General features: G+C 40.3%; 1 protein-coding gene across 1 annotated transcript; it reads left to right on the top strand.

Annotated features, from left to right (window-relative positions):
* The first annotated feature begins 1,304 nt into the window (after positions 1-1,304).
* Positions 1,305-19,173, top strand: zfand3 (zinc finger, AN1-type domain 3). Its single transcript, XM_046871567.1, has 6 exons — positions 1,305-1,683; positions 13,231-13,271; positions 14,612-14,779; positions 15,873-15,938; positions 16,560-16,721; positions 17,450-19,173. The coding sequence occupies exons 1-6, from the start codon at positions 1,607-1,609 to the stop codon at positions 17,602-17,604; spliced, it is 669 nt and encodes a 222-aa protein (XP_046727523.1). The 5' UTR covers positions 1,305-1,606; the 3' UTR covers positions 17,605-19,173.
* Positions 19,174-27,555: the final 8,382 nt, after the last annotated feature.

Here is a 27,555-nt window from a genome sequence, read left to right as displayed (position 1 = left end):
ACCTTACTAACTTTTTATATAACATTGAATTGAATCTTCACATAAGCAAAGCTTTAATTTTTTAATTATGACCTTTCCCCAATTTCCATTACATTTCAGCAATGCAATTTGATCAAAAGGCCATTTCGAGACAAAGTGTACACATAAAGGAGAAATAATATATTACAGAGGTGCCCAAACCTTTTCCTAAGAAGGACCAGAAATTAAAATTAATCAAAGGAAATAAATCATACCAAGCATTATCGTAAAACTAAAGTTGATGTTTTTCCTTTTATTTATGATTTCATAATAAATACATACAACACATTACTCTGTAATCTACTTAAACTAAATTACATTTATAGTACAATGAAAAACAATCCAATTTATTGTAGAGTTCAATGCCTAATACAGCTATTCACTATTAAAATGAACAAAGTGAAACATGGTGATGGTAGCATCATGCTGAGTATTGTATAGCTAATAATTGCCCCCGTACAGCAGCTATGAATAATAAACTGTTTTAACTAACAAACATATTTATGTTGAATGAGCGAAATTCAATATCGGCATGATGTTTCTCAGACACAGTCTGGTTGAAAACACATCAAGCCTTTCGTTAGTAGGTTTTTTCTCAGCTAAAAGAGCAGATCTGTAGGGATCATAGATATAAAGGGTGTTTGGTGAACTGGGATTTCTGGATGCTGTCGTCCCACAACTCTAACAATGAGAAACAGTCCAATTTATTGTAGCGTTCAATGCCGATTACAGCTATTCAGCGACCTATAATGAGAGACATGGTCCTTATTTTTCACACGCTTTTCCAAATAAGATTTTTCCCCTTTTCTCATATATGCCATGGCGACCCGAATCATAGGGCACCAAAGGGCAGCTTCGGCCCCCAGGCCCTAATTTGGGCATCTCTGCTATAATAATAAATAATGCATCAAATGGTGATCCTTGATGTTTATTGATTTGACTTTTTTTTGTATTTATACCATGGCACTGATGTATTTAGGGTAAAATGTATGAATTCACACGAGGATGAGGAGCCATGAACAGAGCTGTTCCAGAAGAGCTTCTCAATCACAAATCGCTTTACAAACAAGGAATACAGCTCGGGCTGTTCCAATTTATTCCGGGGGGTGCACAATAAGTGCGTCCACTAAATACTCGAGACAAATTTAATCGCCTTTAATAGACACCCGCATATTTTTAGAATGTGTCCTAAATCAAAACTAGAGCTGTGTTCAATCTGGAAATAGGTCTAATCAAACATTTGCGTAACTGTCCCCAGATCCATCGAAAACCCCCGGGGACGTGTTGGTAGCGCTCACACTCCAGCTGATCGGCCTCGGCTCCCGGTGCGGTCCGGCGGACTGTACGCGGCTATACATCATTTCTCGACGGCTTTTTCCCCCTGTTTTAATCGGAAAACATAATTATTACTACGTGTTCTTGACGACCTGGGTGTCGTGTGTTGTCTTATTTTTGTTTTTGGAACCCAGGATTATATTACAAAGCCATTTCGGGAAACGGCTGGCTGAGGAATTTCCCAACAACAAACAGGCCGCTAGCGCATCCCCGGTCTTTCTTAAGAGGAGATCGCCGATTTTCACGCTTCACCATGGGGGACACTGGGAGCGAACGCAGCAAGCCGACGAGTAACGTTATACCTCCGCGGTGTCCTTGCGGATTTTGGGGGTAGGTCCAGAGTTTGAGAAAAAAAAACCCTGTTTTTATGGAGCTTAATAAAGAACTCGGTTAAAAAAAAACAGTCAAAATGGGAGAAGGAAATCCATCCTGTTAGCATTACTAGCTAAGCGTTAGCTCCAGGGGCTACTGTCAGTTGGTTCCCATTGTTTGAGTAGGCCAGGATGGGGGTGGGGAAGAAGCTGCTCTGTTTTTTCAGCTGTTCTCTCTCTCCTTTTTCCACTTTTTACCTTCATAAAATGTTTTACACGAACACGGTTTTGTTAAAGCAGCCTATTCATAGTGAATCGATTGATTGATTGATTAGCTTGAGCTAGCAGAGAAGTTGACAGGTTATATAGCCGACCCAATACAGGGCTCAGCGTCTGTTCAATAGAATCCAGTGAAAAACCAGCGAGTCTTAGACATTTATTAGGTACATATAATAATAAAAAAACACGACGTCCTGGTTTATTTGTCCACTCTGGCCATCATTGATCACAAGCTGTCAGTTGCACAGGTGGAGTCCTTTTGCGCAACGCTGTAAAAGCCCATCAGATAGAGATGGGGGAGGGTAAAGCACTGAGAGTCTTTCTCCTTTTTGACACAAGGAAAAGACTTCACACTGCAAAAGATCTGATTGGTTTATTATCTTTTGAACCTTGAGCACACACTGATCTAAGGGAATCCTTCATTTGCAGAGTTCATTATCACTCTAATCCTACCAAAGGGTCTCCAGGAACGAAGGAATCATTGAGGGACACCTCCAGTAGGAAGGACATGTCAGGAACACGGCTCACGATATCGGATCACATCAGCGCCTTCGTAATAAATACACGTCTAGGTTTAACGTTCGAGATGATCCATCGCGGTTGTTGTTGTTGTTGTCTCTCTCTGGAAAGCAAAACTCCTCACGTTAAAAAGAAACCACATACTCAATGCCCTGACAATGGAGACTCCTTCCTTAGGTCTGTGCTAATGGAAACCCTTTTAATCATCACCTCGTGTATTACTGTCACCATAGAAAAGATAACGTGCGATAATATTAACTTGTTCAAGCTGCTGTCATTGGAAATGAGTCACCACATTCTGAGTGTGAGGTATAAGTGAATCTAAGTGTCATTTCCTTATAAAGAATTTGCTCTGAGTAGAGAGGCTCTAATTAGCTCTAATTGTTGAGTTTATGTGAGAGAAATGATCACGATATATTATATATATCACGTGATATTCAGTATAGGTTATATGGAGGAAAAAGGTTGTGGCCACCTGAACATAAGAGCCAACATTTAGTTCTGTTTCCCTTGTAGCCCCCATTTACTGTCATAATAACCCCCATTCTACATTTAGATGTTCCACTAGATTTCGGAGGGTGCTTGTAGAGATTTGTGTTTATTCAGATACAGTTAGTAAAGTCAGTTACTGATGTAGGTGAGGTGAGGAGGCCTGGGGTGCAGTCTACGTTCCAATTCATCCCAAAGGTGTTCAGTAGATTTCAGATCAGGGCTCAGAAGATTTCATACTCCAACCAACTTCCTGCACAGGGGCACTGCCATGCTGGAACAGGTTTGGGTCTTCTAGTTCGAGTAAAGGGAAAATTTAATGCTACCACATCCAAAGGCATTCTAGACAATTGTGTGGCTTTTAATTTGTGGCATCAGTTTGGAGAAGACCCTCTGGGAATGTCTGGGAAAGTCTGGTGTCCCAATACTTTTGTCAATATAGTGTGAAGGAGATTTATTTATATCTATATATATCTATATCTATATCTATCTATATATATATATATATGTGTGTGTGTGTGTGTGTGTGTTTGTTTATAGTTTATGTAGAATGTAGGGGTAGCATCTGTTCTACAATCAGTACTTCAGTACAGTGACCGTTCATGTGAACTTTAACTTGGAGATCATTGAGCTGTTGTTTTGTTAGTTTTATTTGCCTCGATGCTTCATGTAGTCCATTTAACTACACATGGAGCACTGTGTTTCCCCACGGCTCATTATTACTGACGCACTACATTCTAAACTCTGGAGCTCTCTGGGAATGTAAACACTATGGAAGCCCGTTTCTGCCACATACCAAAAAAAAAGTTTTTTGTATCCAATCTATATTTCTCGCAATTTAGACACTTTTTTTGCAATTCTGAGTTTTTTTTTTTTTTTTTTGCAATTTGAAATTTTTATTCTTCGCAATTCCGACTTTGTTTCTCGAAATCCAAACTATATTTCTCGCAATTCTGACTCTTTTTTTTTGCAATTCTGTCTTTTTTCCTCGCAATTCTTACTTTTTTCCCGGCAATTCCGACTTTTTTCCCCTGCCAATTCTGACTTTTTGTCCTTGGAATTCCGACTGTGTTTCTCAAAATCTAATCTATATTTCCGGCAATTCCGACTTTTTTTTCCAATTCTGACTTTTTATCCTCGAAATTCCGACTGTGTTTCTCAAAATCTAATCTATATTTCCGGCAATTCTGACTTTTTTCTCGGAATTCCGACATTTCTTCCTGCCATTCTGCATTTTTTTCTCTCGCAATTTTGTCTTTTTTTTCTTGCAATTCCCGACTTTTTTTTCACGCAATTCCAGTTGCCAGAAAGCTTTACACATTGAAAATACAATGGGCTACAATCAATAGAATCGCATGGTATTAAACTAATCCTCAGATCCCTGGAGAAAACTCTGTGTAACAATCGGCTCTGGAGGAGACGGAACAAGACGGATGAAGCAGAATGCACCAGAATCGTTGGATATTTACGAGAAACAAGTTGCAATTGCGAGAAAAGTTAGGTAAACTTTTTGAATGTGGCAGAAACGGGCTTTCATTTTCAACATGGAAGATGCTGCAGAATGAAAGAATGGTGGAACGGGGGGTAAAAAACAGCGAGGGGCGAGGAGAAGATTCCGGCCAAAGAAAACCGCCCGAAAGTTTCCAAAGTTTGCGATCATTTCAGCATAACACTTTCAAACGTAAAGAAAACACCATACAGTGTGTTTACCGATTTTAAAGTCGTTTGAAGTTGATTTTCATATTTTTATTTTTATGTCTGCATTTTGATGTAATATGGCAATTAAATGCATGAAATGCCTTTAGTTTTCACAGATATTCTTGTATATGCAATTTCAGCAATAAAAATGTAAATTTTTCTGAAAAGGTAGCAAATTACTTGTTTATTTAAAGAGACCGGTCTTATTTTCTCCTGTATATTTAGTATTGCTTTTTACTAAAGAGAAAAAAAACCTTCTTATCTGTTTACTTGAATAATCGATAGAATACTTAATTACTAAATAATCGATAGCTGCAGCCCTGTGTTATGTTATTTAAAAATTAAATATAATCTTTTTCCAATGAAAGGAGAAGTGCAACAGAGAAATCTTTACAGTTTTTGGTTCATTGGCTTGCAAATATTTACCGCTTCGTCAGTTTGGCTGCGAGCATAAAACAAATAACTCTTTTGCGTAAACGCCTCGACATGGCACATCAGCTTGTGATTATGATAATATACGCCATCGTAATCATAAAGACAACGATTTGAATCTGATTTCCACTCTTGTAAACAGTCGTGCATTTTCCTCAAATAATTGGCAGTCTGTAGTGTTCGAGTGATCGTATAGAATGCTAATGAGTAAAGCAGCGTTATTAATGTTGTATAATGCTACCAGGCTATAAGACTTAATTTAGCCGGAAACCTGTTCCAGCCTGTTCGCCGTAAGAAATCCGTACATTTTAGTGCTCACAGTTTATAGGAAAATGTCCTTTTTCTTTGCGTATTCATTAATGTCTGTTTAGTTCTACCAGTTTGTAGACGTTTAACCGCGACGATTTGTGCATTTAGGACATAAAAGTCTCTTCTCACGCGATAAGCTGAAGACTTTGTGTTTCTCTGATAGCTCTTAATACCACAGAAAGGTTGCCTATAATTACTTTTCTACTTTGGCAGAGTTTAAAACAGAAAGCATTAATTATACAGCGCCGGTTATCTGCTTTCTACATTACGGCTTGTAAAGAAAACCCTCTCCAAGCCCCGGGCAGCGGTGGTCATGATCACTTTCCTAGGTTTTTTTTTTATTATTGTAATTTTTTGGCCTAAAAATAGACAAGGTTGTTTTTTCGAGTTATCGTTTGCGAAGTTGGTGAGAAATCTTGGCTAGTCGGAACATCGGTAATTTCTTTTTCGATTTTGAGACAGGTTTGTGATAAGTGAAAAACAAAGTGGAAAAAATTACTGAACGTGAACGTTTTGAAGCTCGCTTGATCAGATACTAAATGCGATGTTGCTACCGCAACAATTAAACTGTAAAAGAAACCTTTCGAGCGCAAATTTGTGCTGGTCAGACGCAAATAATGGCTTTTGCGTAGAAACCCGAACACGACTGGTCATGGATTTAACAGTCTTGCTGACAATTGATCAATTATGTAACGTTTTTGTTAAAAGAGAACGATAATCAGAAACTTTTTCATTTCTTTATTGACGTACTTAATTAGCGAGCAATCTCAGCCCGCGTGTGAGTTTTCAGCAAAATGAATTCGAAACTTGGCATTACGCTGCAGCTTCTACTTCTACTTGACTGCTGTAATAAATGTAATACCCGATCCAAGAACACAGAAATGTAAAGAATCGGATCATACTGTGAAATCTGTACTGTGAGATGCTGAAGCTTGTGGCCAGAAAAGTGTACAATAGGACCATAATGTGTCCAGCTTGCTAACTTTATCTGCATACGAATGATCCCTGATTACAATTCCTGCCGTAAAGAAAAGGCATGTTGGTACAAGGTGGATCAGGTGTAGGCGTATCAAGGGGAGCAGAGGTTGTTTGTAAAGCACATTTCACAGGGGAGGTTTAATAAGACATTAGACGATTAGGATAATTTTTTTATTTAGTTTCTCTTAGCTGGTTTCAATGGCAAGGGATCAGCACTCAATGTATTATGAATTATAGTAAAAATAAGATGCTAGATGATTTCATTACTTAAATAATTTTTTAATAGCGTTATATATTTTCCCCTGAATTGGTGAAAGAAAAAAAAAAAAACCTTTCCACTGTCTATTTGCAATTTACCCTTTGAAAATGGACAGTCTGATAAATTTTTCATTCCCAAGCGACCGTACACTCGTCCCAAGTAAAAGCCGCTGTCCCCGCACCTGAACGTTAAAGCCATCGTTTCATTCATGAGCCCGAGTTCATTATACCAGGCCATTTAAAAAGATTCAGAAGTTTCCAAATTGCCATCCTATCATCAATATCTGCTTCATGAATGCGATGAGATGAGGGTTTGGCATGGAAATTGGCTTTTCTCATCATATTTATTATGCAAATATGAAACTTTTTAAGGTTCCCACCTTCTTGGTTCTGAGGAGAAAAATCGCCAGCGTTTGTGAGTTCTGCTTTCTGGATTTAGAAATCGGGGCACACCCTCAGGCACATCCGCATCTTAGTACAAAATGCTAAGCTTTGTAGAGCAGCGGTCCCCAAACTTTTGTTTTGCATTAAGCATTTATTTTGAAGTAGCGCCAATAAATAAATCTCTATTCTTTCTATCTATCTATCTATCTATCTATCTATCTATCTATCTATCTATCTATCTATCTATCTATCTATCTATCTATCTATCTATCTATCTATCTATCTATCTATCGGGGCAAAGAAAAACTCTGAGATGGTATGAGGAAGAAACCTCGAGAGGAACCAGACTCTTGTCAGACCGTTTAAACTTGACCCTTGAACTTTCAACTGCTCAGGTTTCTTTATAATTTTTTTTTCTTCTTTACATCTACAAAATACAATTAGTAAACGATACAATGTTCCATTTAACATATGGATTAGGACAAACTGTACACCCTGACCAGGAGTTCAGTTAATGGGCTGCAGGTGTAAAGTAATAAACATCTGCTCTAAACATCTGTTCGGTTCTAATGTAAAGCTGATTATCTAGTGATGCTGTAACGCCCGCTATTAGTAGGTGTGTATCAAATAAGGATTTCCTGCTTAATATTAAAATGTTTTTTTGGGAAAATGTTTGGTATGCGGCTGGAGTTACACTAGCTGGGCAAAAGTTTGTGGACACCGGACCATACGATTGTGTTTTTGACTTCCACATGTAGTCTCCATCTCTAGGTAGATGTTCTACTAGATTTTGTGGAGGCTTTTTCTCATTCAGGCACAAGGGTGATAGGAACTGATGTTGGTGAGGTGCGGAGGTGCCGTTAGCAGTCGCATTTACAGCTCTATAGTAGGAGATCTTCCATTCCAAACCATGTAAAGCACATCTTCATGGAGTTTGTGCACAGCAGCATGGTCATGCCGGAACAGACATACTACACCAGAAGTTCTCAAAGTTTTTCTGCGATTCCTCACTTCAGAGGGGGTGAAATGTGAGGCCCCACCTGTCCTTCATCACCCCAAAAAATAGTAACGAAATCCTTCGTTTTGAAAATGTCTAATTTATGTTAGGTATCCTAACTGAATTCGTCTACATCGTTTTCATTTACTTGCTTTAATGACCTAATTGTTTGTTTGTGGTTGTTTCGAGTGTATGAACTTTATTATTAGAATGAAGATCACACACAAAAAAATCGACATAAATCGTGCCATTCATTGCACCCCACCTGTCATGTCGTTTTTTCACCACTAGAGGGGCGTGCCCTTTAATTTGAGAACTACTGTACTATGCAATTGTGTGCCTCCAACTTTGTGGGTAGGGGTTTGGAGAAGAAACCACATATGCCTGGAAAACTCAGGTGTCCCCAAACCTTTGTTCATATAGTATAAGTACTACGTCATGCTAGCTTTTTAGCTTTTTATATATAAAGTCAGACTTCCTGCTAGTTTTTCTAACGTGATAAACCTGGTAATCCAGCAGTCTTACCTAGTATAGTTGAACCAGTTATATACATAGCATTGAACATCCTAAGTGCATTGCAAGTGTTGTGTAGAATGGAATAAACAACATTGTTAAACCGAATTAATAGAACAAGGTCAAAAGAAAAGCTTGTTGTGTTTTACACTTTATCATTCAGTTCATGTCCACAAATTAGTAGTTAACCAGATGTAGTGCTGATCATTCTAGAGATAGATGCTGCATTCAGATGAGCTTTATTTTTTTTTTGCCTCTGCAGTAATATAGATCTGAGCCTAATCACACGGTGTAAAAAATGATCAGCCCTTATATAAACTCTGCGGCTTGTAATTTACTGAACTCCCCTCCGCATGTCAAATGAATTGCTATTGTGATGAAAATATCGAAAAACTCCCACTCACTCCACTCCGGGATATACCTAACGTACAGAGGGAAGAACAACGCACAGACCTGAGCTTCTCTGGTCCTGCTGAGGGACAGAGCTGATGTACCAATTACATAGATAATTTTTATATACAGAAATGGAGTAAAGAAACGAGCCAAACTCTTTTAACAGAGGCGTTTGTGACGTTTCATTCATTTCCATGACTAAAAATTCTACAGGTTTTTCTTGCTAATTTCCAGTGTCTATTGGAAGAAAAATGGAAGAAATAAAATGTTTGACAGCCGTCATGTTGTTCATTTGACATGCTGGTTTTCTAGTTCCTTATCAGTGGAAAACTTTGACATGGAACATGCTGAATATACAAAGTTCAGAGATAATGTTCCTCACACGGAAAGGCCCCGAAATACCAATACTGAAATGTTTCCACGTGCAATGATAAGTCGACACGATCAATCACGTCAGCCATTAGAGCGACGAACGTGGACTTTCGGGGAGCTCAACGACGAGATGTTTTCAGGTTCATTTGGATAAACCAAACTGTTAGACTGAACGGGGTGGTGATGGAGTGTAAGGGTTTGGGCAGTATAATGCCAACGTTGCCTGCCAAGGGCGAGTCATGATCTCTTCATTCCATATACATCTGCAAAACTACTGAAAACGAAATCCCATGTTACAGACGGAAGTGTTGATTTCAATTAAAAAAAGGTTAGAGGTCGACTAATCAGTAAAACCGATTAATCGACACAGATTGCTGGAACTATCTTCAATAATCCACACCGATAGTTTTTCCGGCTTCCGATTCAGTGTTATTACGAGAGCGGCCTCTAGAGGCGAATCACTGACTTTGTTTTTACATGCGAGACTGCACGGTGCATAGAGATCGCTATATTATATTTACTATTTATAATTTATTAATCATATAATTATATCTTTCAATGTTTCATATGTTTGTTTTTTGTTTTGTTAGACATATCTAAGGAGAAAGTCAGTAAAGTATCAGGAGTTTGATAAATGTTAAGTAACGTGGTTCAGTACTTTTACTCAAACCGTTTTTTTTGTCAGGTTTAAAATGAAGTCGAACATAAGTGTCACAAGTCCTGATGGTTCTTGGTATATCGTTCTGTAATTTTAGAAACTCCTGGGATTTTCCCCAAGCGCCGACTCAAAACGGTGCAGAAAACATTTTAAAATATGATGAAATCGGCGAATGGCCTCAGCTCACATGAAGGTGGCGGTAAAATCTAGCCACTCTTTACAGCCATGCTAAGCAGAAAAGTATCTCAGAATGAATAAAATGCAGTATCTCACAGTAATTCAGCGAAGAATTCAGCCGGGAACCTGCAGATACAGTCGTATGGACTCGTCAGCTCGGAATAACGCCGTGTTCTTTTTCATTAGTATTTCTGTGGGATTCGCGGAGAGGTTGCATTTCAGTGATCCAGACTGTCTGGGATGGGATTGTGTGTACGAGAGCTGTGTGTGTAGACAGCACTCCTTTACTCTTCCCACCGATCGTCTGCCACATTGTTTTGTCCTTATTGCTCGTCTCCAGGGTGATATTTGCGTTCCCCTCCGCCTCGTATTCAGTTCTCGCCCGCTCTCCTTGATTTCGCCCCGCAGAAGCTAAAGGTTTGTGTCTTGATTGGTGCTCTCGCGTTCCTTCATAAGTTAATTGCAGCTGACATTTAACAGGAGATGTCAAATTAATCCTCTTCCTGCCTGCGCCTGCACCCCCGAGACCTTGATTGCCTCAGAGTGATGTGAGCGAGAAAAATGGAGAGAAACGAAGACACACACACACACACACACACACACACACACACACACACACACACACCTAGCAACCTGTTTACTATTTCTCTCTCAGTCTGTCTGTCAGGGTGGAAATAAAACTTTCTCCAGAATAGCAGTAGATAATTTCTTCTGAATAAACGGCACAAAATTCACGGTTCTTTTAAATTTCAGTACAATTACGGGGGAAGAAACGCAAAACATAAAATTACTTGTAGTTTTTTTTTATCATTAATATTTGTGAACAAACAATTTGAAATAAAACGCCTGCTTGCTTAAATAAATTTTAAAATAATATAAAAAATAAATAAACTAGAATAATAAAATCACACAATACACTTTTTTATTACATCGATTAAATTGAATAATCAATTAAATTGGTGCACATTAAATGAAATAAAGTAAATGGAAAAAAATGTAGACCCCGTAATACAGGTGTGTGTGTGTGTGTGTGTGTGTGTGTGTGTGTGTGTGTGTGTGTGTGTGTGTGTGTGTGTGTGTGTGTGTGTGTGTGTGTGTGTGTGTTTTACATTTAATATAGAATTTCCTAGCAATATGTTCTACTTATTTCAGCAAACGTCTTCATTCCTTCTGTCGTTCGTTCATGCACTCCCTCGATATGTGGAAGTGTCAGGATTTTCTCATTTTAAGAGAAATCCTTGAAGCTGTACCTAAAACGCCAAAGGATCCATATTGCAAGACCATATTGCATTTGGCACATGTGCACCGAACCGAAAGCCTGGTACCGAAATGGTTCGGTTAGAATACGCGCACCGTAAAACTCTTGTTGTTCCGGCATGTTTTTTCCCCAAAGAACACAACCAGACAGTGGATCATTCCAGTCACATGCTCTCCAGTCACATGACCTACAGAGCCGTTTTTAGCTAAATCATGAGGCACGTTTTTGCACGGCTGCATGTTGCCCACAAAATAAATTGGTGCTTAATCGTGCTGTGTCCCGGTTAAAGGTTGGCCTGGATCGCCGGAACGCATGAACAAGGATGTGTTAACATGCAGAGGTGATGAAAAGGCCATTTTATATATATTTGTGTGTGTGTGTGTGTGTGTGTGTGTGTGTGTGTGTGTGTGTGTGTGTGGTGTTTGCTTGTATCTTATCTATCTGCATGTACACCTACTTCTAATCAAGCTATGTTAACACATATTCCCCCACCCCCAGTCATTGTAATTACCCTAAAAAAAAAAAAACACACACACAAAGAAAACAACCCCCCTAAGTGGTTTGATCTTGCTGGTGTATCAGGCTCGGATTGCAATTAGGAGTAACGACAATGTGAAATCAAAACTGACCTTTATTCCCCATGAGCTCTTCATCGAGCGCATGATTCATTCGTACTAATCACATAAAAAGACAAACTTTATTCATTTTTTTTCTGTTTGTCTGAAACGTTTCGCTAAAGTGCAGCGACATTTTCTCCTTACCGAAACCCGTCCCCGAATCAACAGGTAGAATTTCCCCAGGTTTTACAAAAACAATCAAATTGTTCATACTGTTAAATAAAGGTCGACCGATTTCACCCATAGCTAGGTTGGATCAAACTTGCTGATAACAGATTAATTATCCAATAGTTTTTTAAATGGATATTGTATTAAAAAGAAGCATTCAATGTAAAAATAGTACTGAACTTTATATTAAAAAAAAACAACTGAACCATGAAAATGTGCATAAAAAATATACATTTATTAATAAATTGAATTAAATAATTAATCAATTATAAATAATTAATATAACAGCGCTCTCCGGGCACCGTGCGCTCAGGTAGCGCAGCGTCAATGATTCGCCTCTAGAGGCCTCTTTTGTAATTACAGCGGAAAAACTCTCGCTATGGACTTTAGGCAGATGGGCAACAGCAGTCAACTATCGGTACCGATTAATCAGCAAAACCGACGAATCAGTCGACCTCTTCTGTTGATTCTTTCGATCGCAGGATAAAAGTTTACTTGATGTAATAAACGGAAAAAGGACATCTTGAAGGATCAGACATGGCTTAGTTCTCTTTTTGGCGCTCTTCGAAACGAAACCACATTCCTAATGAACATGGAAACATTAAGCCGGTATCGGGACCCATCACCTGACTATAGGCAGAGGCCAAGTTTCTCCCCCCAATCAGAATGCAGATGCAAGCAAGCGCACACACACACACACACACACACACACACCATCTTACTTCATAGTTACCCACTTAATATGGATTATTCGTCCCCAGAAAGCCGTTATCTCTCTCCGCACCATCATCCGCTTTCTTGATTGGGTGGTGATTATGATTGCGGTTGATTATGATGAGGGCCGATCGTCTGTGTTGTTGTTAGCCCCCCATTTGTGTCTCACTCTCTGAGAAACTTAAATAGCACCAGGAAAGAGAGAATCTGTGAGACGGAAATGTGCTTACGCTTATACAATGTTCTGATCCATTCGATTTAACAGGTTGTGAGTTTTTCCCGTTCTTGTCAAAAGTATTGTTGAGAGACATCAAGGCGTGTTCTTGACCTGCCTTGTGTTTTGTCTGTTGTAGGTCAAGCAAAACCATGAACCTCTGCTCCAAATGTTTTGCAGGTAAGTGACTTGAATGCGAATTGAGAGTTCTCGCTTCATTTCTTCAAATGCAACCAGAAGATGCATTTTATCGAGTTTTCCCAGAATGCACATCCTGCTAATGTGTTGTTTTGCTAGTTATATAAAAAAATCAAATTCAAATTTTTTATATTTTTTATTTTAATTTATTATTATTTTAATTTAGAATTAGTTTTTTATTATTATATTTTATATATATATATATATATATATATATATATATATATATATATATATATATATATATATATATATATATATATATATACACACACATACATACACACTGTTCGGCCAAAAGTTTTTGGACACCCAGGCATAAGATTGGAATGTGCATTTTGAATATCCCGTTCCACAGTTAGTCCTTTCTTGCTGTTGTAATAACCTCCACTCTTCTTGGAAGATGTTCAACTAGATTTTTTTGACTCAATAACATAATGCACACAAAATAATGTAAAAAAAAAAAAGTCTTTGCGAGTATTCACATAATTACATACATTTGTGTTTAAAACCTCCTTGTGCTGTGTGTAAGCTATTGTGCAACAAAATTATACAAACAATTAAATAAGCAAAATGTCATATTTAAAAGAATCTGTATTAGTCTGCATGCATGTCAGCCTTCTGGCCAAACAAAATGTTAATATTTATGTTTATATAATAGAATTTTTTGTTAATTCCCATAAATTCCTGGTATGTTTCCAACTTGGAATATTTCCCAAATTCCCCAGATGAAGTTCCTGTGGAAATTTACTTCAAATGTTTCTATCCTTTTGCAACCTTAGTTTTTAATATTTCAACAGAATTGACAGACTTTAGGATTAACAGCCTTCAGCCTGTTTTTTAGTTGAACAACCCGAATTTGTCCAGAATACACGCCATGATTGATTCACTCTTTTGAGTCGAGTCCGATTCGAATCGCTTACTCGCAGCGCCAAAGGAAATGCACGAAGGGTAAATCCCACCAGGGTTCAATTCAGTCTAAATGGCACGTCTGTGGAAGCTTGAATACGTGACTCCACATGTAAAAGGACTTTGGTGTTGGCGCAAATCTCTTGGATTGTACCACAGGCGTAAAAACAATTCCGCTATGGGAAAGTGCGAGTTTATCGATATATGGCTTGAAAAAATTAATATTTATGGCTCGGTTAAGGCCAGTCGCAAACAACGTATATGTGTGTTTTTGATGTCGTGATGCAGGTCTTATATTTTGTTCCTAATTGTCTTATAAATGCAGAAATCCTGTCTAAAGCTTCTTCAGTCTTCTTTTTGAATCCTTCTCACATGCTCACTCTTTCCTCTCTCTCGCTCTCTTTCTCTATCAGACATCCAAAAGAAGCAACCAGACGAGGACTGCTCTTCAGAGCCCGCCCCTAGCTCCAGCAATAGCCAATCAGCCGTCTTCTGTAACGAGACAAGCAGCAGTAGCCAAACCCTGTCCTCGGGCTCTGAGGGGTCGTCCACAGATGCCACACCTCTCTCCAAACAGGAAGGTGAGCTCTGGGAATATTATGGTATAATAGCACACCCTGATGTTTTTCCTACTTTAGTGTTTTTTTTTTTCTTCAAGAGATATGCCACGTGTGCTCTTTGGAAATGTGACCTTTTCCCGTATGCGTGAAATATCACACCATACCGGCGTCAATGATTCGATTTTGAGCTGCAGTCTTGTGCTGTGATCAGGTCGGGGGTCATGTGTTTTATTTTTTATTTAATTTAAAGCTTTAATTAAGCAGTGAACACATCAAACTGTTTGTTAAGAGCTTCTTATTAGGTAACCGGGACTCGTTATGCACACGTATAGTCACGTATTTATCAGCCAGTAAATGATTCATTCTGCACGCAGGTCATTTTGGAGCACACTGAGCTAAATTTACTCCCAAGCTGCATTTTATGTGCTACAGTTACAGTCACTTGTAACTCTGAGTGCCTGGACATATAAAGCCACTGAATGTTCTCTCTCTCTCTCTCGCTCTCTCTTTCTCACTCTCTCTCTCTCTCTCTCTCCTTTATTTCTCTATCTCTCTCACCCCATCTCTTTGTATTTTTCACCTGTCTCTGTTTTTCTCTTGCTCAGTTTTTTTCTATTTAAAAGATTTTTCCATTTCAGCCATGAGCGTTCAGGGCCCTGCTCAAGGGCCCAACGGTGCCCCGACCTTTCAATCACTAACCTTCCTGCATTCTCCATCACTCCTCTCTTGCCTTATCTCACTTTTCCATTTTAAAGTACTTTTTTTGGCCTGGAAAGAAGAAAAGAAATGAAATGTTTACAATAATTGTGTAATATAAAATGAGTGTATATTGTTCTCTCTCTCTCTCTCTCTCTCTCTCTCTCTCTCTCTCTCTCTCTCTCAGGACAGGCTCTCACTTTTGCACTTTTGCCTGTCGTTCTCTCTCTCTCTCTCTCTCTCTCTCTCTCTCTCTCTCTCTCTCTCTGAGGCAGTACATTTTCCTTAGGCCCTACACACTTCCAGACACACTTGTGGACTTGTAAAAAAATATATATTTCTTTAGTTTTATGAGGATTTGGTCTCGATGGCTAAACTTTTTTTTTTTTCTTTTCTGTTTTGCCTCCCTCTCCTCCAGAAGTCTCGAGTACAGACACAGCCCGAGGCACGCTATCCACTCCCACGAAACGGCCCTGCGATTCAGGTACACGTCGTGCACGTCCTCCACTTCTCAAGGGTGTTTGCACGCGTTTATACGCATTAATGCGCGCCTTCGTTCATTTGAACGGACTAGAATGCTTAATAAGGATTTTCAGAATGGAGTCAACAGCGCTATCGATTAAGCGTTTTCGGTTTACTGCTCCGACTTGACAGGAGCCACAGAATACGTACGAAAATGTGAAATACGCTCCGTACACACCTTTCCTGATCCTCGCACAGTCAGAAGCTGACTGATCTTGTCCGAACATTTCAACATGAACGATTGAAGGTGATGCGACAGGATAAAAGTTGGTCCTTCACACCGAGCATGACGAGGGAAATAAATATTTCAGAGTTCAGGACGGGTTCAATTGGAAATTAAAGTTTTTTATTAATAGGAGCCTTCTGTGGTTAATTATTTGGACAGGCAAAGTTTAATTAGGTTTTTATTTACAAACCAAAGCATGTTTATTCACTAAATGTGAAGACCAATGCAAACACACTACGACTTATCCGAAATATTGAACGTTTGGACAAATGAGCAAATTGGAACCTTTTACGATTTGATTTATTTTTTTTTTATCTTTTTTTTAATCTTTTTTTTTTTTTTTTTTATCCTTCTCAGCCTCAGGTTCGGAGAGCGATGCCTCCCCAGAGAAGCGAGTGCGTGCCGGCGAGTCCTCCGAAGAATCTCAGCGAGGGCTTAAGCAGAAGAACCGCAGGCGCTGCCATCGCTGCCAAACCAAACTCGAGCTTGTACAGCAGGAGCTCGGCTCATGCCGCTGTGGTCAGTGTTCGCTTTCTGTTATTAGAAAAAGCATTGTCCTCTTCCACCCTCTAGCAACCAAACCAGGCTCTGGACGTAAACACACGCCAGCACGAAATATATACGCGAATATGCCAAAAGAACAGCTTTTTTAAATCAACATTGCAGACGTTTTGTTTTTTTGTTAGTTTTTTTCCTTTTAGGACGTTCATATGAATGAGATTAGCAGTTAAATAAATATGCAATCATTTTACCATCATTATATTTGAGTTTTAGGCTATTAGACAATGTTTCCCAGGCGCTCGTGAGCAGCGGCAGCCTTCCCTTTAATGGCAGATCCTGCTGTTTTTTTTTGCTAATGCTCTTACGCTGATCCCTCATCAGTTCAGGTCTGAGTTGAGATTATCTCTCTATGCTCTTCCTATGAAATGACTCCTATTGTTTGTCAGCGCTCTTCAAGCGGCCCCTTTTTTATCTCCGTAATAGCTCTTTTATCTCCTTAAGAGCGCCCGCTCGCGTGCCCGCGCGCCCGCTCGCTCTGCGTGCGCGCACTAGCGGCGTTCGAGTCGCGTTGCGGCGCAGAGCGTAATCGTGAAGCTTTAATCGAGGCACGCTGAGCTTTTAATCGTCGCTCAGTCTCATTAGGAACGGTGCACCTAATAAGCACGCTAAGCTTTTTAACAAGCCGTGCGCTTGTAACGAGTCTCGGTTTGAAAACCGTGCAAATAAGTGTTTGTGTTTTGTTTTAGGATACGTATTCTGCATGCTGCACCGGCTGCCCGAGCAGCACGACTGCCTGTTTGACCACCTGGGTCGTGGAAGAGAGGAAGCCGTGCTTAAGATGGTCAAGCTGGACCGCAAGGTGGGCCGATCCTGCCAGCGCATTGGAGAGGAGTGTTCCTGAACACACACACACACACATAAGCACACACGCAAAACACACTATATACTCCCCTTGCAGTCTTTATTCCCCCAAGTCAACTGAGGCCAGTGGTGCTTAGATCCTCAGTGCTGAACAATGCAACACACACACACACACACACACACACACACCACTCACTTAGCACTGTTCTCCCGACACACACACACACGCAATCTACTGGCCCGTGACACTCCTCACAATTGTCTTAATCTCTTTTTCCTGTGGAGCTTGTTGGATGACACCATCTCAGAAAAACAAAAAACAAAAAAAAAACCAGGAGTATCGTCTACCGGCATTTTTGGCATGCTGCCATCATCGGATTTTTTTTTTTTTTCTTTTTTCTCCTTTGCCAGTTCGTGATAAAAATAAAAACATCTCGCTGTTGATCTCAATTAAGGCTTTCAAGTATAGGTCACAAGGTCAGCCTTCCCAAATTCACACACAAAAAAAAAACCTCCCATCAGGCCACAAAGCACCAGAGGAAAACGTGGTCTCTGATCAGGAATTCCGACCTTCGACCTCATGAGAGGAATTGGGGTTGTCTCGACACCCTGACCACCTTTCACATTTTTTTTTTCTTTTTCTTTTCTGATCTCAAAACAGACTTCACAACTTTTTTTTTTTTTTTTTTATATCGGAGTCGCACACCCTCATTTGGAGATGCCCTCTGCTGTCACTTTTCTCACACTCATCTCACCCCCCCTTCACATACACACATGTGCACCAATACATACACATGAGTTATTTAGATTTTGTTCATCCACACACACACACACACACACACACACACACACACACACACACACACACAAAACCACGTGTGCCCAGCACATGGACAGAAGCTAAATCGGTACCCTTCGGACCGGGTTCATTCGGGATATCGCCCCCCAGGGCTTCATGGGAACTGTAGATCAAACACTTCTGTATACTTACAGCTTCAGTCAGACCCACATATGATGTATTTAGTGATGCTCTGCCTCCAGAAAGCTACAGTTCTCAAAATCACTTCCCTTCACCCCCAATCCTGTTCTGGTCCTCATTTATTTTTCATGTTTCTTCTCACTTCCAGTTTTGCACTTTCCCTAATGTCTCCCCCTCTCTTTCCAACACACGATTATCTTGTTTGTCACGTTTCCTAAGTGGCTTTAGGAAGGACTGGGTTTCGAAGGTTGGAGGCAGAGTGCTGATTATACCGATATTTTTTATTGTTTCTTTTTTTTGTTTGTTTCTTACTTTAAGCCGTTATTCTTATTCTGTTGAAAGGACAGCGCCGAAAACAATAAGTAAATATCCTGTATCTTAAAGAAATCCTTATTTAACCATCTTTGTGTTTCTGATTAACTCGCACTAGCATAGAGCTGCGTTTCTTTTCCCTCTTTAGGTTAACATTGTTAAAGAGAATTAAAAAAAAAAAAAAAAAAAAAAAAAGCAGTATGGATAAGATAAGCCTTTCTGTAGCCTTTCTTTGGGTTTATTTGTTTTATTTTTCGTTTCTTTTTTTTCTCCTCCTTTCCTTCTTTTTGCTGAAAAAGAATAAACTGGATTAGTGAAGTGTGTTGTGGTTTTCTGGTGCTTTTAAATCTTTCATTAGAAAGTGTATATCTGTGTGTGTGGGTGGGGTGAATGAGTGTATAGCTGTGTGTGTGGGTGGGGGGTGAATGAGTGTATATCTGTGTGTGGGGGGTGAATGAGTAGATCTGTGTGTGTGTGGGCGGGGTGAATGAGTGTATATCTGTGTGTGGGGGGTGAATGAGTGTATATCTGTGTGTGTGGGGTGAGTGTATATCTGTGTGTGTGCATGGGGGTGAATGAGTATATCTGTGTGCATGGGGGTGAATTAGTGTATATCTGTGTGTGTGTGGGGGGTGAATGAGTGTATATCTGTGTGTGTGTGGGGGGTGAATAAGTGTATATCTGTGTGGGGGGTGAATGAGTTTATATCTGTGTGTGTGTGTGGGGGGTGAATGAGTTTATATCTGTGTGTGTGTGGGGGGTGAATGAGTGTATATCTGTGGGGGGTGAATGAGTGTATATCTGTGTGTGTTTGGGGAGGGGATGAATGAGTGTATAGATGTGTGGGGGAGTAGATGTGTGTGTGTGGGGTTGTAAATGAGTGTATATCTGTGTGTGTGTGGGGAGGAGGGTGATTGAGTGTATATCTGTGTGTGTGGGGGTTGAATTAGTGTATATATGTGTGGGGGTGAATGAGTGTATATCTGTGTGTGTGGGGGTGAATGAGTGTATATCTGTTTGTGTGGGTGGGTGAATGAGTGTATATCTGTGTGTGTGGGGGTGAATGAGTGTATAGCTGTGTGTGTGTGGGGGTGAATGAGTGTATATCTGTGTGTGTGTGGGGGTAAATGAGTGTATATCTGTGTGTGTGTGTGGGGGTGAATGAGTGTATATCTGTGTGTGTGGGGGTAAATGAGTGTATATCTGTGTGTGGGGGTAAATGAGTGTTTAGCTGTGTGTGTGTGGGGGGTGAATGTATATCTGTGTGTGGGGGAGGGTGGATGAGTATATATCTGTGTGTGGGGGGTGAATGAGTGTATATCTGTGTGCGTGGGTGAATGTGTATCTGTGTGCGTGGGGGGTGAATGAGTAGATCTGTGAGTGTGTGGGGGATGAGTGTATATCTGTGTGTGTGCATGGGGGTGAATGAGTATATCTGTGTGCATGGGGGTGAATTAGTGTATATCTGTGTGTGTGTGTGTGGGGGGTGAATGAGTATATCTGTGTGTGGGGGTGAATGAGTTTATATCTTTGTGGGGGGTGAATGAGTGTATATCTGTGTGTGTGTGGGGGGTGAATGAGTATATCTGTGTGGGGGGTGAATGAGTGTATATCTGTGTGTGTGTGTGGGGGTGAATGAGTGTATATCTGTGTGTGTGGGGGATGAATGAGTGTATAGATGTGTGTGTGGGGGTGAATGAGTGTATATCTGTGTGTGTGTGGGGGAGAGTAGATTTGTGTGTGGGGTTGTAAATTAGTGTATATCTGTGTGTGTGTGTGGGGTGGTTGAATTAGTGTGTATATATGTGTGGGGGTTTAATGAGTGTATATCTGTGTGTGGGGGTGAATGAGTGTATATCTGTGTGTGTGTGTGTGTGTGTGTGTGTGTGTGTGTGTGTGTGTGTGAGAGAATGTGTGAGAATGTGTGTATATCTGTTGGGGGTTTGAGTGTATATCTGTGTGTGTGTGTGTGTGTGTGTGTGTGTGTGTGTGTGTGTGTGTGTGAGAATGAGTGTATATCTGTGTGTGGGGGATGACTATATCTGTGTGTGTGGGGAGAATGAGTGTATTTCTGTGTGTGTGTGTGGGGGTGAATGAGTGTATATCTGTGTGTGGGGGAATGACTATATCTGTGTGTGTGTGTGTGGGGGGTGAATGAGTGTATCTGTGTGTGTGTGTGTGTGTGTGTGTGTGAGAGAATGAGTGTATATCTGTGTGTGGGGGAATGACTGTATATCTGTGTGTGTGTGTGTGGGGGTGAATGAGTGTGTATCTGTGTGTGTGGGGTGGGTGAATGAGTGTATATTTGTGTGTGGGGGTGTGAATGAGTATATCTGTGTGTGTGTGGGGGGTGAATGAGTATATCTGTGTGTGTGTGGGGGTGAATGAGTGTATATCTGTGTGGGGAGAGTAGATTTGTGTGTGGGGTTGTAAATGAGTGTATAACTGTGTGTGTGGGGGGTGAATGAGTGTATATCTGTGTGTTGGGGAGAGTAGATTTGTGTGGGGTGGGTGAATGAGTGTATATCTGTGTGTGTGTGGGGGAGAGGGTGATTGAGTGTATATCTGTGTGGGGAGAGTAGATTTGTGTGGGGTTGTAATTGAGTATATCTGTGTGTGGGGAGGAGGGTGATTGAGTGTATATCTGTGTGTGGGGGTTGAATTAGTGTGTATATATGTGTGTGTGTGTGTGGGGGGTTAATGAGTGTATATCTGTGTGTGTGTGTATATCTGTGTGTGTGTGTGTGTGTGTGTGTGTGTGTGAGAATGAGTGTATATCTGTTGGGGGTTTGAATGAGTGTATATCTGTGTGTGTGTGTGTGTGTGTGTGTGTATGTGAGAATGAGTGTATATGTGTGTGTGTGGGGGGTGAATGAGTGTATATCTGTGTGTGTGGGGGAATGACTGTATATCTGTGTGTGTGTGTGGGGGTGAATGAGTGTATATCTGTGTGTGGGGGATGACTGTATATCTGTGTGTGTGTGTGGGGGGTGAATGAGTGTATATCTGTGTGTGTGTGGGGGTGAATGAGTGTATATCTGTGTGTGGGGGGTAGATTTGTGTGTGGGGTTGTAAATGAGTGTATAACTGTGTGTGTGGGGGGTGAATGAGTATATCTGTGTGTTGGGGAGAGTAGATTTGTGTGTGGGGTGGGTGAATGAGTGTATATCTGTGTGTGTGGGGAGAGTAGATTTGTGTGGGGTTGTAAATGAGTGTATATCTGTGTGTGTGTGTGGGGAGGAGGGTGATTGAGTGTATATCTGTGTGTGGGGGTTGAATTAGTGTATATATGTGTGTGTGTGGGGGTTTAATGAGTGTATATCTGTGTGGGGGTGAATGAGTGTATATCTCTGTGTGTGTGTGTGTGTGTGTGTGTGTGTGTGTGTGTGTGTGTGTGTGTGTGAGAATGTGTATATCTGTTGGGGGTTTGAATGAGTGTATATCTGTGTGTGTGTGTGTGTGTATGTGAGAATGAGTGTATATGTGTGTGTGTGTGGGGGGTGAATGAGTGTATATCTGTGTGTGTGGGGGATGACTGTATATCTGTGTGTGTGTGTGGGGGTGAATGAGTGTATATCTGTGTGTGGGGGAATGAGTGTATATCTGTGTGTGTGGGGGAATGACTGTATATCTGTGTGTGTGTGGGGGGTGAATGAGTGTATATCTGTGTGTGGGGGATGACTGTATATCTGTGTGTGTGTGTGGGGGGTGAATGAGTGTATATCTGTGTGTGTGTGGGGGTGAATGAGTGTATATCTGTGTGGGGGGTAGATTTGTGTGGGGTTGTAAATGAGTGTATAACTGTGTGTGTGTGGGGGAGAGGGTGATTGAGTGTATATCTGTGTGTTGGGGAGAGTAGATTTGTGTGTGGGGTGGGTGAATGAGTGTATATCTGTGTGTGTGGGGAGAGTAGATTTGTGTGGGGTTGTAAATGAGTGTATATCTGTGTGTGTGTGGGGAGGAGGGTGATTGAGTGTATATCTGTGTGTGTGGGGGTGAATAGTGTATATCTGTGTGTGTGTGTGTGTGTGGGGGGTTTAATGAGTGTATATCTGTGTGTGGGGGTGAATGAGTGTATATCTCTGTGTGTGTGTGTGTGTGTGTGTGTGTGTGTGTGTGTGTGTGTGTGTGTGTGAGAATGTGTGTATATCTGTTGGGGGTTTGAATGAGTGTATATCTGTGTGTGTGTGTGTGTGTGTGTGTATGTGAGAATGAGTGTATATATGTGTGTGTGTGGGGGTGAATGAGTGTATATCTGTGTGTGTGGGGGATGACTGTATATCTGTGTGTGTGTGTGTGGGGGTGAATGAGTGTATATCTGTGTGTGGGGGAATGAGTGTATATCTCTGTGTGTGTGTGTGTGTGTGTGTGCGTGTGTGTGTGTGAGAATGTGTATATCTGTTGGGGGTTTGAATGAGTGTATATCTGTGTGTGTGTGTGTGTGTATGTGAGAATGAGTGTATATGTGTGTGTGTGTGGGGGGTGAATGAGTGTATATCTGTGTGTGTGGGGGGGTGACTGTATATCTGTGTGTGTGTGTGTGGGGGTGAATGAGTGTATATCTGTGTGTGGGGGAATGACTGTATATCTGTGTGTGTGTGGGGGTGAATGAGTGTATATCTGTGTGTGGGGGTGAATGAGTGTATATCTGTGGGGGTGAACAGTGTATCTGAGTGTGTGTGTGTGTGGGGGTGTGAGTGAATGTATGTATATATGAGTATGTGTGCATTATTAAGAGTGTGTGTGTGTGTAATATATGAAGGTGTGTGGTATACAAATATTAAGTCATGTGGTGTTTGTGCTTCATGCTTCACATCCACCGCTCTTGAAAGTAGAACAAGTTACAGACAATGAAATCTTGTGTTTATGCTGAAACCCTTATCTGAAAAAGAACATCACCAAGAGTGTCTCCAGAGATCTTTCTGAACGTCAGAGCAGAACCAGCGAGTAGCAACTACACACAGGCACAGGAACGAAAATATTCTCTAATGAGTTGCACTGGTGGTACAACCCAAGCAGTATCTGCTCATTTTGAATTGGTCTTTTATACACAGTGTAGATTTTAATTATTTATGCTTCTTATAACTGATTTTGTAGCGTCACAATCTGGACAGTCCTAAAACGGGCTCTAATTTAGGTTGGTGTGGTCTATACCAGTCTGGTGTAACGAGGACGAGCTTTGTCCTGTAAGCTCATGTTTGAGCATGCTCGTATTCGCCACACATCAAACCGCAAACCCGCTGCTCCTTTCATCTGACTTCCTTCTTGCTTCCCTGTAGGATTTAGTCTCAAATTGATGCAGTTTCTCGATCTTTAAAAAGAAGAAAAGAAGAAAATGTAATCATCCGCCTACTCTTTTTTTGTAATTCTTTTTGCAGTGTATTATTTGTTCAATCTAAATAACGTTTCTAGTTCAAAGTTTGTTTTTTCCCCGTATTTTTTATTTATTTACTTTTTCATAGCCAAACCCTAATTCGGACATTTCCAGAACATTGGCGAGGGACGTTAACTTGATTCGACAGCTGCCTAGTTTTGGATGTTTAAGTTACACTTTCTAACAAACTCTGGGTTTCCCAGGAACAGCTGTATAAACTCTGAGATCATCTGACACCTATTTCATGTTTGTCTACTCTTTTGGGAGAATTATGTGCTGTTTGTCATTAATTAGTTGTAATAAAGGTGTTAGGAAAGTCAGGTACTGATGTAGGTGAGGTGAGGAGGCCTGGAGTGCAGTCAAATTAAATGCTTGCGCATCCGAAGGCGTCCAACTTTGTGGTAACAGTTTGTGGAAAGTCAGAAGTCCCAAAAAGTTTGCCCATATTGTGCAGTCCTTTCGGGACAGTTAGAGGGACAAAATGCAAAATATAAAATTGCTTGTCTTGTCTTTTTTTAAATTTTCTTTTATTAACACATTATTATTAACATTTGTGAACGTCAACAGTTTGCATTTCTAAAACAATTTCAATGTATATATATATATATATATATATATATATATATATATATATATATATATATATATATATATATATATACAGTACAGACCAAAAGTTTGGACACATCTTCTCATTCAAAGAGTTTTCTTTATTTTCATGACTATGAAAATTGTAGATTCACACTGAAGGCATCAAAACTATGAATTAACACGTGGAATTATATATGGAATTATATACATAACAAAAAAGTGTGAAACAACTGAAAAATGTCATATTCTAGGTTCTTCAAAGTAGTCACCTTTTGCTTTGATTACTGCTTTGCACACTCTTGGCATTCTCTTGATGAGCTTCAAGAGGTAGTCACCTGAAATGGTCTTCCAACAGTCTTGAAGGAGTTCCCCGAGAGATGCTTGGCACTTGTTGGCCCTTTTGCCTTCACTCTGCGGTCCAGCTCACCCCTAAACCATCTCGATTGGGTTCAGGTCCGGTGACTGTGGAGGCCAGGTCATCTGGCGCAGCACCCCATCACTCTCCTTCTTGGTCAAATAGCCCTTGATGCCTTCAGTGTGACTCTACAATTTTCATAGTCATGAAAATAAAGAAAACTCTTTGAATGAGAAGGTGTGTCCAAACTTTTGGTCTGTTCTGTATGCGTGTGTGTGTGTATATATATATATATAAAATACTAGTCTATATGGTGGTTCTCGTGTTTGTCCTCCTGGGTTCCCTCCAGGTTCTCTGGTTTCTTCCCACCTTCCATCCAAAGTGACTATGACCTGAATAAATCACTTAATAAAGATATGTGATGTGTTTTAAGGTCAAAAACAGAAACGTTAGTGGTAAGTAGAGAAGTTCCTTATTTGATCCATGTTTAAAACTGAAGTTATGAGTTCTGGAAATTATTCGAAAATGGGTGGAGCTCTGTATGGAAGGGCGGGGCTTATTTCACACCTGGGAAGCGGAAGCTTGAACCGAATAAACTAGCTAAGAGCATGATGATGCGAAATACAGTCTGTAGACATTTAGCATGGCGCCAAACGACAAATGATTTCTATTGAACAGACCTGCAGATGGAAGAGTTGGGAGTGTGTGTATTTAAGCTTGCGATGCTAATAAAGGTCAAAAGTCCACCCCATCTCACTCTGGATACCGCTAGATTTTTTTTTATTGCTTTAATATTCATGCATTAAACACATCCAACTAGTGCCAATGTATTGCATGACTGTACATTAGATCGTTCTAGAATTACCAACATTGCAGCATATGCGTCAGATATCCTGTAACTGAATAAAAATGTAACACGTATCAACATTGCGACTAATTCTATTACAGTCCAGCCTCAATTTCTACTAGAAAACAAGCACCTAGTTCGATTATCCATGCAAATATAATGTGGACGGATACCGGATCTCCTTTTAGTGTTCAACATCACTCTCCTAATCTGTCTCTTATCGACCAATTAGGCTAATATTTCTCCACTCTTTCTCCAAGTCTGTTACTGCAAACAGAACAATTTGCACCAGATGACGGTAACTGAGTGCTGAATTAATGGTTCGAGAGCTGGCGTGTGTGTGTGTGTGCGTTTGTAACAGCGTTTGCATTGCTTCACTGGATGTGTTTAATAGCGATTGTGATTGCCAGAAGATGACATTCTGGCGGTGCACTGATTCATTTGCTAATGTAATGGAAGTCAGATATGTGAGTGAGAGCGAGGAGAGATCAGGAGGCGTCTGAAAAGATTGGCCGTAATTATCCCTAAGAGCCGGGCTGGAATTACAAACGCATCAATGTGTTAATACTTACAGGCTCTTAGTGTAAACTTAGTGTTTAATCAGGGCCTGATTATAGACTGCTAGTGCTCACAATCTTATTTTCCCTTTCGCCTGCTATACAAAGGGGGTTACTCGAGCCGCCTTCAAGTTTTAAGGTTGAACTTTTCCTATATCTTTCTTTGTAGAATTTCATTATCGTTTCATTTTTACTTTCTCGCACCTGTTCTGTCATTCGCATGCCTGGGCTTTGGCTCCTATGAAGCCCCTTTTTCTACCTGGAGTTCTGAATGAATTTCTGTGGTAATTTTTTTTCACGTTTAAGCGAAATAAAGCAATTTACACACTGAATAAAAAATACGAAACAAGGCGTAACCCATTGCTGCACAAAGGAAGACTTTTCTATTAAAATATATTGTACTGTCATTGATTTATTGTTGAATGCAGAAAAAAAGTGTCCAAGTTTCAGAATGAAATGTATCTTAATTCTAAGAGTTATAGAATATTTTGAGATTTTCATTGCCAATATTCTTCAAAACATAGACTGAACGTGGGAAATCTGAAGGTAAATCGTATCAAACCTGAGATTGAGGATGTAGAAGAAAAAAATTTTGAAGCTTGTGTTTCAGATCATTCGGTGGTTACGAGCGGACACAAACAGTGGATCCCACTTCATGTGGAGTTTGGACATTGGACCTCTTTGAGTGTTTAAAGGCTCTGGCATGGAGAAGCTGGTGTTGGATCTGTGATGATCGTGAATGTTGAGCTATTTTATGAGTTGCTCAGTATCTCCTAGTTTTATAACCACAATGACTGTATAAGGCTGTAGAAAGAACATTATTCATAATCTTATACTCCAGAGCTCATGTTAGTTCTCACTCTCCAGTGTTGTGTATTGTTTAAAGACTATAATCACACTCTTGATGTCACCCAAATGAGGATGGGTTCCCCTTTTGAGTCTGCTTCCTCTCAAGGTTTCTTCCTCATAACATCTA

The sequence above is a fragment of the Silurus meridionalis genome, chromosome 2, assembly GCF_014805685.1.
Source record: "Silurus meridionalis isolate SWU-2019-XX chromosome 2, ASM1480568v1, whole genome shotgun sequence".
Taxonomy (NCBI): Eukaryota; Metazoa; Chordata; class Actinopteri; order Siluriformes; family Siluridae; genus Silurus; species Silurus meridionalis.
This window is presented reverse-complemented; position numbering and strand designations above follow the sequence as displayed.